The 16,201-nt window shown below is 49.8% G+C and overlaps 1 protein-coding gene across 1 annotated transcript in view; it reads left to right on the top strand.

The window, feature by feature from the left end:
- The window catches only part of LOC137342473 (nuclear GTPase SLIP-GC-like), a 186,999-nt gene that overhangs the window by 21,390 nt on the left and 149,408 nt on the right, over window positions 1-16,201 (top strand). Inside the window, exons 4-6 of the mRNA XM_068006364.1 lie at window positions 6,919-6,981; window positions 11,349-11,453; window positions 12,705-12,813. Coding sequence (XP_067862465.1) covers window positions 6,919-6,981; window positions 11,349-11,453; window positions 12,705-12,813 — 277 coding nt within the window. The remainder of the gene's footprint in view (window positions 1-6,918; window positions 6,982-11,348; window positions 11,454-12,704; window positions 12,814-16,201) is intronic.

Below are 16,201 nucleotides of genomic sequence, written 5' to 3'. Positions count from 1 at the left end.
GGTGTCGGGGGCTCGGATTGGGGTCGGTGTCGGGGGCTCGGATTAGGGTCGGTGTCGGGGGCTCGGATTAGGGTCGGTGTCGGGGGCTCGGATTGGGGTCGGTGTCGGGGGCTCGGATTGGGGTCGGTGTCGGGGGCTCGGATTGGGGTCGGTGTCGGGGGCTCGGATTAGGGTCGGTGTCGGGGGCTCGGATTGGGGTCGGTGTCGGGGGCTCGGATTAGGGTCGGTGTCGGGGGCTCGGATTAGGGTCGGTGTCGGGGGCTCGGATTGGGGTCGGTGTCGGGGGCTCGGATTGGGGTCGGTGTCGGGGGCTCGGATTAGGGTCGGTGTCGGGAGCTCGGATTGGGGTCGGTGTCGGGGGCTCGGATTAGGGTCGGTGTCGGGGGCTCGGATTGGGGTCGGTGTCGGGGGCTCGGATTAGGGTCGGTGTCGGGGGCTCGGATTAGGGTCGGTGTCGGGGGCTCGGATTAGGGTCGGTGTCGGGGGCTCGGATTAGGGTCGGTGTCGGGGGCTCGGATTAGGGTCGGTGTCGGGGGCTCGGATTAGGGTCGGTGTCGGGGGCTCGGATTAGGGTCGGTGTCGGGGGCTCGGATTAGGGTCGGTGTCGGGGGCTCGGATTAGGGTCGGTGTCGGGAGCTCGGATTGGGGTCGGTGTCGGGGGCTCGGATTAGGGTCGGTGTCGGGGGCTCGGATTAGGGTCGGTGTCGGGGGCTCGGATTGGGGTCGGTGTCGGGGGCTCGGATTAGGGTCGGTGTCGGGGGCTCGGATTAGGGTCGGTGTCGGGGGCTCGGATTGGGGTCGGTGTCGGGGGCTCGGATTGGGGTCGGTGTTGGAAAATGCTATTGTCAATGCCATTGTCACGAGACACGTCCATTTTCATTTTATGTTTTTTTTTATATACCTCAAACTTACGAGTCACAGTACAGGCTCATGAATTGTTCATTCAAGGAACCTTCTTCCTGTCCTGAGCCCGATTTCCTCCCTTCTTTCACTTCTATACATTTCTCACAGAAAAAGACATCAGGGTCATGTGACTTTGGGATTTTGACACAAGAGCAGGTGATCCAGGCGTTGTGCTGGTTACATCCAATCATTGGACTGCCTGCAAAGGGCTTCTGACAGTAACATGTCACCAGGCTCCAGCAGCCGCCATCTGATTCCACCGTCAGATCTTTATCCATTACCCGCCTTTGGCCCTCACTAAAGCTGGTTTCACCCCCATGTCTATTCCCCTCACTGAGGCTCTCTGATTCCTATTTTATAGTCTCAGTATAATGGTCATTGGATTTAGTCTCCTCTTTAAATAAACCAGTAAGTGAGAAACTGTTGCCCCAGTGTCATCAACTATAATCAAATAAAAGTGCCCCTTAACGGTCACAGAAGGCCTCATGCGTACCAGCGGACACCGCTTGGTCCTTTTCCAGGGCCAACCGGGCACCCCCCCCTACAATGGGCTGCATCCAGTCTGGACCAGTGGATGGCCACCTTGGCCAGGTCCAGGAGGAGACCCACCAGGAGATTTGGTGTCTCGGTGTAAGGGGTCTCTAGCTTTGGTCTCACTACCTCTCCTCCCACTCCACTTCACTCACCAACTTTTGACCTTTTTCTCAGCTCTTTTTTCCCTCAGCCTTTCAGCCTTCGCATTTTGCTCCTCTTTCTAATGTGGGTGAAACGAAACCTCTCCCCTTCGAGCCCCCTCTGCTGTTCCATTTCCTTGCTCAACTGATTGCTCTATTATATAACTTAAAGCGGTGTTTAACTGCAGGACAGAGGAGCACGAGGCCCCGCTGCAGGGTGAGTGAAGGTGACTGAAGGATGGGCATGAGCTGAGCATCAAACCAAGCCACCGAGAGTGGTGGCACTCAGTGCCAGTCATGTTGGTGAGAGTGGGCAAAGTGCCAGTACTGGGGTTTAGCACGATCATAGATCGATCGACTTTTGTTAGTTATGGGTATGAAGGAATATAGATCAAAGGCGAATAAATGGAGTCGAGGTGCAGATCAGCATAATTTAATTAAATGGTGGAACAGGCTCGAGGAGCTGAATGGCCTCCTCCAGTTCCTATGTTACATGGGATTATCGCTCAGCCAATGTCAAGCGATTACTGTGAGTTATGGCAGAGCAGCGTTGGAAAGGATCTTTGTGTCGCCTCCAGGGCACAGCATCTGGAAATGGTCCCCTGGATTTTTGTCAACAGTTATGTTTTCTCAAGCAGTTGAACAAACAAGATGTTTTTCCTACCAGTCACTGCATTTCGAGCTGCAGAAGGGGCAGGAACGTCATTCATAACATGTAAAGTTAACAGAGCCGCAGAAATTCCATAAAGCCCACTCGACTGCCACAAATGGAAATTAAGTGGTGTGCAACTGACGAAAGAAAGCAGAACAAGCCTGAGCGTGTGCTGTCATCATCGACCTATTGAGTGAGACCGCTCCTCTCTCAGGGAGAACAATGCAACACATGTATTTCCAACAACTCTAAACTGGAGTTTGCAATTGGGAAATTTACCCTCTTTGCTATAATAGCTCTGCTCATAAGTGTTTAACCTGTTTCCTGAAAGTATTTAGTGATAACAGACACAGAATGTCCGATGTACATTTGAATAGCATTAATTACATTGTGTCAGCCAGCAACCCAATTACATCCACACTGTGCTGCCAAGTGGCAAAACGACCTTTCACCTCTCACGAGATCCTCCACAGGACCTTCTCTCAGGACCACCGCACAAGTCAAAGGCTCTCTCCAGATGCACTGGGGGCACATCTGGAACTGTGAACTTTGTGCCTTCCTGTTCTCTTGAAAATTGGAACTACACTGGCACTCCTCCAGTTCACAGCTGCCCCATCAATATTTATGGAGCTGTGAAAATGTCATTGCATCGCTCACTTCTGGAGGGTTCGAAGATGTATCCCATCTTGGCGAGGGGATTTTTGAATATTTAATCCTTCCAATTTCTGTATTACACATTCCTTGCTCCCTTCGGTTGCCCTGAAATTCCTGGGATCCCACTCCACCAACACACGTGCATTGGAATGGAAGAAGCATCTTCAAGTCCAAAGACATAAACCACGGTCCCAAACCATGAGGACAGGACCGTCTGCCCAGCCGGGGAGGGCTTGTTGTGTCTGCTCTGAACCGCTGGACAGAATATCAAAAAGACCGAATGAACCTCTGCCTTTTAACATCTTCTGCTCCTAATGGAGCAAGCGGTCCTCTTGGGAAAAGTAATTGATCCCCTCTAGTGACGGTTTGTGGCCTTCCTGAGGACCTGAGTAGAACTCACTCTAGTTTCCCTGAGGCCTTGTAAGGGCAGAATGGGCAGACACAGCTCTTGGTGTAAAAGCTCCACACATGTCCTGACACCCCGCCAACATTTATAGAGACACTTTGGTGAATCCTGCCAAGACTGGATTCGGCCCCAAACTCCTGCCCCCCCCGCCCCCCCCACCCCATCTCAGAAACCTTCTTTTCCACCTTCCCTGAACCTGGGAGTGTTGAGGCCTTTTTGTGTTTTGGGTCCTTCGCTCCATTTACTGTGACTGGAACTTTTGTCTACTCTTCCTTTCTGAAAGCTGGCGAAAAATCCAATCACCTGCTACAGTTTTACCCTGAGAACAGAATGTACAGAGCAAAGTGCTCCTAGATCTATCTGATAAGGAAGGACAGGCTGGGCAGGCACCACAGGAGACTGATAGCCTCCACACACCATTCCCAAACATACAGACCAAGGTGCTCCTAGCTCAACCTGACCCTGAACCAGTGCTTGAAGAGGTCGCATTTCACAAGGGAAGCCATCACTGAGTTGTGCCACAAGCTGGAAGCTGACCTCAAGCCTCCAGTGCATGCCCTGCACTGCCAGTAACCCGCAATCCTGTTTCTTCCAACAATCTCAGAGTGGGTACAGGAAAGATTTACGAGAATGATTCCAGGGATGAGGGACTTTAGTTATGTGAACAGACTGGAGAAGCTGGGGTTGTTCCCCTTGGAACAACCCCAGCGAGGAGATTTGATAGAGGTGTTCAAAATCATGAGGGATGCAGACAGAGTAGAAAGAGAGAAACTGTTCCCATTGGCAGATGGGTCGAGAACCAGAGGGCATAGATTTAAGATGATTGGCAAAACAACCAAAGGCGACATGAGGAAAAACTTTTATGATCTGGAATGCACTGCCCGAGGGGATGGAGGAGGTAGCTTCAATCAGGGAGAGATACAAAAGGGTCCAGAGGGGCAATTTTTTCACTCAAAGGGTGGTGAGTGTCTGGAACGAGCTGCCAGAGGCAGTAGTAGAGGCGGGTACAATTTTGTCTTTTAAAAAGCATTTGGACAGTTACATGGGTAAGATGGGTATAGAGGGATATGGGCCAAGTGCAGGCAGTTGGGACCAGCTTAGTGGTATAAACTGGGCGACATGGACATGTTGGGCCGAAGGGCCTGTTTCCATGTTGTAAACTTCTATGATTCTATGATTCTATAGCCTTCAAAAGAGAACTGGATAAGTACTTGAAGGGAAAAAATTTGCAGGGTCACAGGGAAAGGGCGGGGAATTGGGTCTAGTTGGATTGCTCTTGCAGAGAGCCGGCACGGGCTCGACGGACCGAATGGCCTCCTTCAGTGCTGTAACCATTCTATGATTCTATGATTCTATCAGATTTCTAAGGCCCTTTTTTTAAAGTATGGAATTTATGAGCCGCACAAAAAGAATCTTCATTACTATTGATTCAGTGAACATTTGTGTTTATCGAAGTGAAGGTTGTTCGTGCTGGGCAATGAAAACAATTTACAATTGGTACCTAGTCTTGGCATCAAGTGTCTCCTGGTCAGATACAGCACGGGTTAGATAGAGGGTGAAACTGCCCTCATATTCTCAGTGTCCCCTGGTCAGGTACAGCACGGGTTAGATAGAGGGTGAAACTGCCCTCATATTCTCAGTGTCCCCTGGTCAGGTACAGCACGGGTTAGACAGAGGGTGAAACTGCCCTCATACTCTCAGTGTCCCCTGGTCAGGTCACATGGAGTTTGGATGTTGTTGGAGCAGGGTTGTTGGGAGCTCTGGGGATGTTTCTTTCACCTCCTGGCTGTACTCTCGTGTTTATCCAACACTCTGGGGACGTTTCTTGTCTCCTTATCACCTGTAAGATGCTGAAATCAGGGCGGTAGTGAGATGAAAATGTGAAAAGAAACTTATTGCTCCCTTGCCACTTGAAGCCCACCCAAAGGGATTTTGGAGCGGGCCTCGATTTCGGCGGCCAAAGCAGGCAGGAGCCTCATCACAATATTTAAATCAGGACCCCCGAGGCGATTCTGGTGGGAGAGCGAGTGGCGTGCGCTGTACCTGCTCCTTAAAGGGACTACAGGAGGCCACTCCGCAAACAGCATGGGAAAGGATTTGAAATGATTTCTGTGAATGCTCCTCCTGGCCTCACAAAAATCGTCCCACCCTCTGCCGGTCCCTCTGCAGCCCCCTCACCCCACAGGATTGCATGATCCCATCCCCCTTTGAAGAGATCCCCCCCTGTCATTGCTCGCTCAGCGCTGGCAACTTGCTGATTTTATTTTAATGAGGCTCGACCGCAAGAATGGATCGGGCCTCCTGCACGTGACATTGGGCGGGCGGTGCGATTTCTCTGCCCAACCTCTGACCCGTCTCTGACCTTCGCCCGACCTCTGCCCTTTTCTACCCGATTCTCGAAATACTTTTGATTTATTGTTTTAGCCGATCAAATCTCAGGCCTGTGGAGGGTGTAGTGGAATCCTCCGTAAATTGCAATATGCAGTTTGCTGCGGATGGGATTGTTCTCAATGCTGATCCACACACTCAGCAGGGGCAGAAACAAGACGATGTAGAGTTTGGACTGTGAGGGGCGGCTACACTTCGAATAACTCTCAGGCTGCTGAACATGAAAATGATGTGGAACAGCTGAAGGCGGAACATATACACGGTCAACACTTGGGAGGGGACACTTTGGACCTATGGTTCCCAAAGCTCTCCTCCACCGCGGTTTTCCTCGTGTTATTTCTGGGTCTGTAGACTAACCGATTTTAACTCGCTCGTCTGGTGGAAACCGGGTCGGGGAGCAGTTAAAATGAGTGGAACAACTTGCCCTCTCCGATCACACTGCCTTCCTGCTGTGTCCCGATCTTAACCTACTCTTTTGAGCAGACGAGGAGGACACCTGTCCCAAGCTGTGGGGTCCTTTGCAGATTGGGGCCTGACCTGATATTTTAGTCGGAGGCCTGAGCGGTGGAGCAGTGACGGCTTCCCCCCCACCCCGGCCAGACCTGTCGGGAGAGGGATTGTAGACCAGGAGTGTTCCTCCGGGTCAAACAAGGAAACCTTGGGCCTCCCTTGTCCCGGGCTTACTCCCCACTCCCCCAATCGCTTTTGTCACCCGACCCCCCCATCTTACCACTTACCTAACTGCCGGAGACCAATCCCGTGGGTCCCCGTCTGTGACCTCCTGCTTCAGGGCTCGTGCAAACCGTACCTGCCCCCATTTAAAATCGGGGCTAATGATTGCTATCATTGGTCAACAGCTCCATCATTGTTGTATCATGTGACTATCAGCATGGTAGAAGGAGAACTAGAGGAACATTGGTCTTTTATCGTCTCGCAGTTCCGACTTGAAGAAATTCTGCAGGGAAAGCTGTCACAACGGGCCCTTCTTTGAGTAGTCGGACAAAAAATACATTTCTTGCATTTTTGAAAACTTGAGATAGACATTCAGCTAATTTCTTGTTTAAATTCAGCCTGTGGATTCTGTCCTGCCAGGGGCCGCCATCTTTGGCGTGTTTTTGACATTAGACTTGGTTTTACGACAGGCCTCGGCTCCCAGCAGCCTCTCTGTTGTTTGCCGGAGATGTTTATGAAAGAAATGGTCTTGTCCTCTCCATTTATGAATTCAAACTGTTGTCTTTCAGCTTCGGCCTGCAGAGGGGAGTCCGATAACTGTGGGGCAACCAGCCGCAGTGGTACACCCAAAGGTAGGTCTCAAACACTTTTATCAACGTTTCTGTTTCATTTTTTGTATGAACAATATGCAAACATGATAATGAAATGAGATGGTTTACAGACAGGCCAGGAAAGTACGCAGTCATGTGATGCTCATTAAAGGGGAGGAGCAGAACTGGTAACAGCAGATTGGGGGAGTGATGAGCCAGTGTCCCAGAATGCTGGAGCCGTCCTCTGCCCCTGTCCTGTGTACTCACAGCAGCAGTAAGCTCGAATCCACAGTTTTCACCAAGGTTCCCTCGAATTTTTTTTGGCCATGTGTGGAGTGAATTTGGGTTTGTGAACAGATATAAAGGGTGTGTGCCACCGTAAAAAATCACAACTTTAAACAGACATCTTAGAAAACATTATTCAGGGTAAATAACAAACAGAAGAAATGTACAAAATAATGGATAATTGTAACAATTTAATGTTATATTGGCTGATAAATTAATATAGTTTATGAAATGGGTTTCTTAAATTGCACCAGGATTGAGCAGACCAGTCTCGTTATATTTTATTAAAAATTACCTGATGGGAACGATTCCAGTCAGCTTTTGGCTGAATCAGCTTAATGATTCAAACAGAAATAAACCGTGTGCAATCAGAATTTTTAAATTGAAATACAAAACAGCTGTCAAATCAGTCCGTGTGAATTTGGGGATAGGGAACAGTTTAATTAAAACTCTCCCCTTCCCACGCCCTCCATTGACTCCTCAGCGAGGTTTAACAAATTATTGCATTCCAATTGTACAGGTTACAGGTCTCATTAGTTCTGGCTGCTTCCATGTATGGGCTGCTGGTCTCTGATTGGGCGGAGGTGCCTGGTCTCTGATTGGGCGGAGGTGCCTGGTCTCTGATTGGCCGCTGACAAACACATCTGTTTCATTTCACTTCCTGGTCTGGTTTCCGCACAGCCAATCAGCTGCTCGCTGACTGCATTTCCTAACAACGCGATAAACTATTCGGCGGCTGGGGCCAGAGCCGTGGGATTGGACACTCAGACACTCCTGAGCACCAGAGGCAGAGCAGCCTACCTGGGGCTGGAGCACTGGGGACAAGGGAGGCAGAGCTGGAGGAGGGCCTGTGGCCTGGGGTCCGGCCGGCGCGTGGGAGAGGGGCCCGGGGTCCGGCCAGCGTGAGGGAGAGGGGCCCGGGGTCCGGCCAGTGTGTGGGAGAGGGGCCCAGGGTCCGGCCAGTGTGTGGGAGAGGGGCCCGGGGTCCGGCCAGTGTGTGGGAGAGGGGCCCGGGGTCCGGCCAGTGTGTGGGAGAGGAGCCCGGGGTCTGGCCAGCACGTGGGAGAGGGGCCCGGGGTCCGGCCCGCGCGTGGGAGGGGGGCCCGGGGTCCAGCCAGCGTGAGGGAGGGGGGCCTGGGGTCCAGCCAGCGCGTGGGAGAGGAGCCCGGGGTCCAGCCAGCGTGAGGGAGAGGAGCCCGGGGTCCAGCCAGCGTGAGGGAGGGGGGCCTGGGGTCCGGCCAGCGCGTGGGAGAGGAGCCTGGGGTCCAGCCAGCGCGTGGGAGAGGGGCCCGGGGTCCAGCCAGCGTGAGGGAGAGGGGCCCGGGGTCCAGCCAGCGTGAGGGAGAGGGGCCCGGGGTCCAGCCAGCGTGAGGGAGAGGGGCCCGGGGTCCGGCCCGCGCGTGGGAGAGGGGCCCGGGGTCCAGCCAGCGTGAGGGAGAGGGGCCCGGGGTCCAGCCAGCGTGAGGGAGAGGGGCCCGGGGTCCGGCCCGCGCGTGGGAGAGGGGCCCGGGGTCCAGCCAGCGTGAGGGAGGGGGGTCCGGGGTCCGTCCAGCGTGAGGGAGGGGGGCCGGGGTCCGGCCAGCGTGAGGGAGGGGGGCTGAAAGCACTTTCTTGGTGCACGGACGGAATGTTTAAGTGCGTGGCCCACAACAGACTGCTGCGCAGTCACGCATGCTTGCAGCTTAGAGGGAACAATGGTTTCCATCCACACGTTCTGTACAATATTCATTAACCAGCAATAAAGGATTGCACAGGTCACCGGGTAAAGTACATACTTATTACCGCAATACTGAACAAACTCTTTACTGCCCTATATCTAGTCAGACGATAGCATGACCCAGGGCCGTAATCATAAAGCCCCATGTTAAAGGAACTGGACGCTGTCATTTCACATGTTCCCTCGTGTCTGCTTCTCATGACTTCCAAAAGGCAGACTGATTAATACTTTCGTGAGATCGGACCAATGAATAATCAAGAGGCTGCTTAATTTTACAGATTACTCGTGACTGAACAGAGTAGCAAATCCTCAATTTTGACTTATTTCGTAACACTTCCAGCAACATATGAAAGAACAATGCACTCCACACTGTCCCTGTTAGTGGACTAACACACACACTTTGAACTCGATTGGCCCTATCCTTTATCCCTGGTGCTCCCTGCCTGCACAGGAAACCAGCTGCCTGACCTCTGACCCTCCCCCTGTCTGGGAATGGACCAGTCGCTACTGCCCCCCCCCACCACACACACCATTTAGGGGCCCCTGAGAAACTATCTCCTGCTGTTCACAAATGAATGGGACCATCTCAACACAGTGGCCTAGAAATTGCTCCGTCTGAATGGAGAGGCCCGAGGAGGTTATGATGGAGCTGTATAAAACACTGGTTAGGCCACAGCTGGAGTACTGTGTGCAGTTCTGGTCGCCGCACTACAGGAAGGATGTGATCGCTTTGGAGAGGGTGCAGAGGAGATTCACCAGGATGTTACCAGGGCTGGAGCGCTTCAGCTATGAAGAGAGACTGGGAAGATTGGGTTTGTTTTCCTTGGAGCTGAGGGGGGACATGATTGAGGTGTACAAAATTATGAGGGGCACAGATAGGATGGATACTAAGGAGCTTTTTCCCTTCGTTGAGGGTTCTATAACAAGGGGACATAGATTCAAGGTAAAAGGCGGGAGGTTTAGAGGGGATTTGAGAAAGAACTTTTTCACCCAGAGGGTGGTTGGAGTCTGGAACTCACTGCCTGAAAGGGTTGTGGAGGCAGGAACCCTCACAACATTCAAGAAGCATTTGGATGAGCACTTGTAATGCCATAGCATACAAGGCTACGGACCAAATGCTGGAATATGGGATTAGAGTAGACAGGGCTGATGGCCGGCGCGGACACGATGGGCTGAAGGGCCTCTCTCCGTGCTGTATAACTCTATGACTCTATGAGCACCTAATATTGGGCCTGGAGCCTCATGTTCACCGAGCTGGCGAGCTACGGCCATCAGGCCAGTTTGTCCGGTTGGCTCATTGGGAGGAAGCCACATCAGTATAATCACCCAATCTCCTGTTCAGGCTGAATTAATGAATCTGATTGTATCAAGTTGGAATCGTATGTGGGAAGCAACATGGCATAAAATGGCCCATCCAGCTTTGATACACAATCTCCCCCATGACTGTGGGCTGCTGTGGAACATTTTACCCCACTGTGAGCTAAATTTAACTTAATAGTAAGGTTTTAATAAAAATCAAACCAAGATCCTTGCATAGTGAAACAGTGAGAAACCCATTTTTTTGGCCCTCAAGAAAGGATTCCCAGAAAAGGCAGCGAGAAGCATCTCCAGCCGTCCCTGCACAGCTTCTCTGCACATCATCAATCCACGAATCAGCGGTCTGCGTTTCCTAACGTTTTGTGTATTATCAGGCCGTGTTCATAGTGGGTACAGCACAGGAGGAGGCCATTCGGCCCATCATGCTGTGCCGGCTCTTTGAAAGAGCTGTCCAATTAGTCCCACTCCCCTGCTCTTTCCTCACAGCCCTGTTAATCTTTTCCCTTCAAGTATTTATTCAATTCCCTTTTGAAAGTTATTATTGAATCTGCTTCCACCGCCCTTTCAGGCAGCGCATTCCAGATCATAACAACTCGCTGCGTAAAAAAATGTTTCCTCATGTCGTCTCTGGCTCTTTTGCCGATCACCTTAAATCTGTGTCCTCTGGTTACCGACCCTTCTGCCACTGGAAACAGTTTCTCCTTATTTACTCTGTCAAAACCATTCATGATTTTGAATGCCTCTATTAAATCTCCCCTTAACCTTCTCTGCTGTGAGGAGAATAATCCCAGCTTCTCCAGTCTCTCCACATAACTGAAGTCCCTCATCCTTGGTACCATTCTCATAAATCTCCTCTGTACCTTCTCTAAGGCGTTGACATCCTTCCTAAAGTGTGGCGCACAGAATTGAACATCATTTTATAACTTCTCGTGTATTCTCTGTCTGTATTATGAGTTATGCATATTATCATTTGATAAATTTGATACCATTTGATAATATAGGATAATGATAATGGATGATGATAATATTGGATGATGAAGACAATGGATGACAATGATATCGTAAATTTTGTCAACATTAACTTTCCAAGGAACCAAGAGAAACTTGTCAGCTGAATTTACAGGGCGGAAGAGGCGCAAAGAACCAGCCTTTAGCCCTGATATGCCAGAAGAAGATTATAAATTGTGGCAAAACTGTGAGTATAATATTTTGGGCACTTTAACGACCACAAGCGGGGGAGGAGGCTGGGATAGTGGACTTCTCATCGTTATGAAACGGGGAGTTCCAGTTAGTCGTAAAACTATCCAATCACAATGATTAATACACTTCTTCATCAGTGGTTGGTGTGTTACCGAGATACTGATTGGTGTGTTACGGAGATATTGATTGGAGTGTTACTGGGATATTGATTGGTGTGTTACTGGGATATTGATTGGAGTGTTACTGGGATATTGATTGGTGTGTTACTGGGATATTGATTGGAGTGTTACTGGGATATTGATTGGTGTGTTACTGGGATATTGATTGGAGTGTTACTGGGATATTGATTGGAGTGTTACTGGGATATTGATTGGAGTGTTACTGGGATATTGATTGGAGTGTTACTGGGATATTGATTGGTGTGTTACTGGGATATTGATTGGTGTGTTACTGGGATATTGATTGGTGTGTTACTGGGATATTGATTGGTGTGTTACTGGGCCAGTGATTGGTGTGTTACTGAGCCAGTGATTGGTGTGTTACTGGGCCAGTGATTGGTGTGTTACTGGGCCAGTGATTGGTGTGTTACTGGGCCAGTGATTGGTGTGTTACTGGGCCAGTGATTGGTGTGTTACTGGGCCAGTGATTGGTACCACCCACCAATCACCAAACACCTCCTGAACCTCCCACCAAGCATCCCTCACACCAATCAGTGACTGACCTAATTTTCAGATAGAAGAGTGGTTCAGAGGGCAAATTAATACACTATCTAGTTCGGGACAATAGGACTGCAGTATCAGCACTGGGAAGGGTGTAATTACAGCATGACATGTTTACATGGGCAGTTTCCTTATAAATGTGAATGTAGGAATTTATGATGGGAAAAGGTAACAGGAAGTGTTTGGGATGTAAGATTATTAATATATGTAGCTCGATATTTGAAAAACAGTCCCCCACCACTTCAAATCCATTCCTTTCTTGTTGAAATCTCTAATCTTTCCATTGCAAACCCACCTGACCCCCACTTCATCCCAGCCCTTCCCCCACTGTACCCACTGACTTACCACGAGCATCACCACAGGAGATCGACCAGTGAAAAAAAAATTATCCTTAAAGGAAGATTCCAGTCTGGATGACGACTGCATTGAGAGAGATTCTTTTATGTCAATTTTCTACCTACTGTTAGAAGCCTGCTCCTCACTGTCAGCTGCATTCATTTGTGTTGTCAAATTCATTACTTTATCAGTAAACGAATGGGAAAAAAGAACAAAGAAAGTCGTAGAAGAGATTTGCGAGAATCTGGAGAATGTGAACTACGTTGACTCCGATGAAAAGGAACTGCTCGACTCTCTGAAGTATGTACGGTACAAAATGAGGTGTCAACAGAAAACACCAGAGTATTGAGAACTCCCCAATCCGTTTTCATGTGTCCAATTCAATTAATTTCATATTTTTATATCATTTTTCTTTGTTTTTATTTGGTCAGGTTCCAGTTGTGTGATCCAGTTAGGTGCAATATTGGATAACCTTGGTGCCTGCTCGCTGCCTCCTTCAGTCACTTGTTCAGCCAGTTGTTCCTGGGTGTCTGCAGCCAGAACGCACCTCCCCTTTAAAAAGGTGCTGGCTGCCTTTAAGTAGTGCCATGGACCACCGATATTGTATCCCTCCCCCCCACCATATCAGCGTACAACCAGCATGAATATTACTTGCTGCCTGCATTGACTATGTGGGGGGCAGTACGCTGCCCGCCCTCTGCACACCTATTTGAGCTCGATCGAATTTCTCGGCCTCTTTCTCTGAATATATTTACATCCTGTGTAAGGTTTTTTCACATTTCCTTTATTACTTTCTTTAGATCCCTTTATGGTTTTTTAAAGCTCTCCTCGTCTGCTTGATTTCCACTTTTCCTTGCATTTGTGTAAACCTTTTCTTTTAGCTTAATTCTGTCTCTTACCTCGTTTGTCGACCATGGTTCATGATCTGCACAAGTGGAGCCTTTGCCTTTTAGGGGTAAGTACTGGTTTTATACCATATGTCAGAGTCCAATCATCTCATAACCTTTTTCATACAACAAATGATAGTCCTTGACCAATTCATACCGCTAAACACTTGTCTTTTAATTCACTCCACACAACATCAAACTACAGTACCTTTGGCAACACCTAGTACACTGTCACAGTCCCCGGTACCTTTTGCGGCCCCGCCTCGCCCCGCCTCGTCCCGTCCCACCCCGCCCCGCCCCGCCCCGCCCCCCGCCGAGGCCGCTTCCCCCCCCCCGCCCCCTTAATCTCTTTAGGCTGCCTAATATAGCCTCTACTCTATGTAAATGGGAACCCCAGTCCGTACTATAGATGATTACATCATCCAGTGCTGCTGCATACCGGGTATGCCATGCAATCCAAATGACATGTTTTGAGAGAGCCCTTCGGGAGCTGTGAAAGCAGTTTTCTCTTTCACCAACTATGTAAAAGGGACTTGCCACTACCCTTTTGTCAGATCGAAGGTGGTGAGAGAATTGGCTTTCCCCAATCTCTCAATCAACTCATCCACCCGGGGTATCAGATTTAGATCCTCATTACAGAACCACCAGTTTCCGTCGAGTTTCAGAACCAAAACTATGAGGCTACTCCATTCACTGATTCCTCAATCACACCAAGTTCCAACATCCTCTGAATCTCCTGGCTATCTGCCCTCTGTTTGGTTTCTGGGATTCAGTAAGGTCTTACCTTTATTGTCACTCCTGGTGGAGTCACCAGGTCATGGCAGAGCACCATGGTGCTCCCAGGAAAAGAGATTACTACATCATGGTCCTGACGTACCAGGTGCCGAGACTGTCTATATTGATCTTCAGTCAGTTCACTAGAGAAGGGCGCTGTTCTTTGTACCTTGGAGTCAGGGCCCCCGAGCGGTTCCTCCCTCCCTCTCCTTGGCTTCAGGAGGTTCACGTGGTCTATCTGTTTAGGCTTCCTTCTCTGAGGTTTCCTGATCTTGTAGTTCACCAGGCCCAAAGCCTCTATAACTTCATAAGGTCCCTGCCACCATACAAAGCTTGTTTCAGCTGTGGAGACAAGGACCATAATTTGGTCTCCTGGTCGGAACCTCCTGCCCACAGCCTCTTTATTATACTGGGCTCTCTGGTATTCTTGCACCGTCTCTAAATGAGCCCTCACTATGGGTGCAACCGCCTCGATCCGCTCCCTCATGGACTATATGTACAGTAATATTTTTGGAGGGACGGTTTTGTTCCTCCCAATCCGCTTTAGTGAGGTCGAGGATTCCCCAGACAGCAGCTCAAACCAGGAAAACCCTGTTGAAGACTGAGGCCCCCCCCCCGACTGCAGACATGAGATACGACAGTAAGGTATTCCAATTCCTCCCATCCTTTTTTAAACATACTCTTGAGGGTTCGATTGAACCTCTCCACAAGGCCATCAGTACACGAAGGTGGTACACGGAAGTCCTCAGACTTTTAATGTGGAGCAGGGTACAGAGATAGTCTATCAATTTGGACACTAATGGAGTCCCTGGTCCGTTAAGATCTCCTTTGGGATCACTACCCTGGAGAACGTTCTCACTAACTCGCCTGCTATGGTTTTAGAGGTTGTGTCCCTCAGTGGAATAGCCTCGGGATAGCACCAGGCATGGTAAACGCCTACTGAGATAGATTGGTGTCCTTGCGCTGATCTCTTCAGCGGTCCCACTAGGCCCATCGCGATCCTTTTGAAAGGCACCTCGACTATTGGAAGAGGGACTAATGGAGCGCAATAGTGAGGCCTGGGTCCACACAGCCGACACTCTGGACAGGAGGCACAGAACCGATGTACTTCCTCATACACCCCAGGCCAGAAGAACCAGCTCACCAGCCGCTCCAGATCCTTCCGTCCTCGGGTGACCTCCGAATAGATTACCCGTTACCCGTTTCACACCGTCGCACAAAGTCACGATCTACCTCAGTGAGGTCAAGAGCATCAACTGATGAAGAACTGTGGGTGGGGGAGGGAGGGGGGAGCCATCCCAGGTAGGAACTTGCTGGCTTCTTATCGTCACCACAGCTGGGTTCTCGCTGTGACAGAGGTTTTGTGTTCCAACTGGTAATATTGTGGAATCTAAGAGAACCTGTGAAGAACAGGACTGGATTCACTCATTGGTAAGTTGGTGACTTGGGTTTCAAAGGGTTTCAACATGCAGATACTCCCATTAGCTACCAGTAAAATCAATGTTTCCGGGAAACAAGTAAGAAACATAAGAAATAGGAGCAGGAGGAGGCCATACGGACCCTCGAGCCTGCTCCGCCATTCAGCAAGATCATGGCTGATCTTCAACCTCAACTCCACTTTCCCGTTCTATCCCCATATCCTTTGATTCCCCTAGAGTCCAAAAATCTATCTTAGCCTTGAACATATTCAACGACTCAGCATCCACAGCCCTCTGGGGTAGAGAATTCCAAAGATGCACAACCCTCTGAGTGAAGAAATTCCTCCTCATCTTAGTCTTAAATGGCCGACCCCTTATCCTGAGACCACGCACCCTAGTTTTAGACTCTCCAACCAAGGGAAACAACCTTTCTGTATCTACCCAGTCAAGCCCTCTCAGAATCTTACATGTTTCAATGAGATCAAATCTCATTCTTCTAAACTCAGTACAGGCCCATTCGACTCAATCTCGCCTCAGAGGACAACCCTCTCATCCCAGGAATCAATCTAGTGAACCTTCGTTACACTGCCTCTAAGGCAAGTATATCCT

The sequence above is a fragment of the Heptranchias perlo genome, chromosome 26, assembly GCF_035084215.1.
Source record: "Heptranchias perlo isolate sHepPer1 chromosome 26, sHepPer1.hap1, whole genome shotgun sequence".
Lineage (NCBI taxonomy): Eukaryota > Metazoa > Chordata > Chondrichthyes > Hexanchiformes > Hexanchidae > Heptranchias > Heptranchias perlo.
Note: the sequence above shows the minus strand (reverse complement) of the source record. Positions and strands in the feature narration are given on the sequence as shown.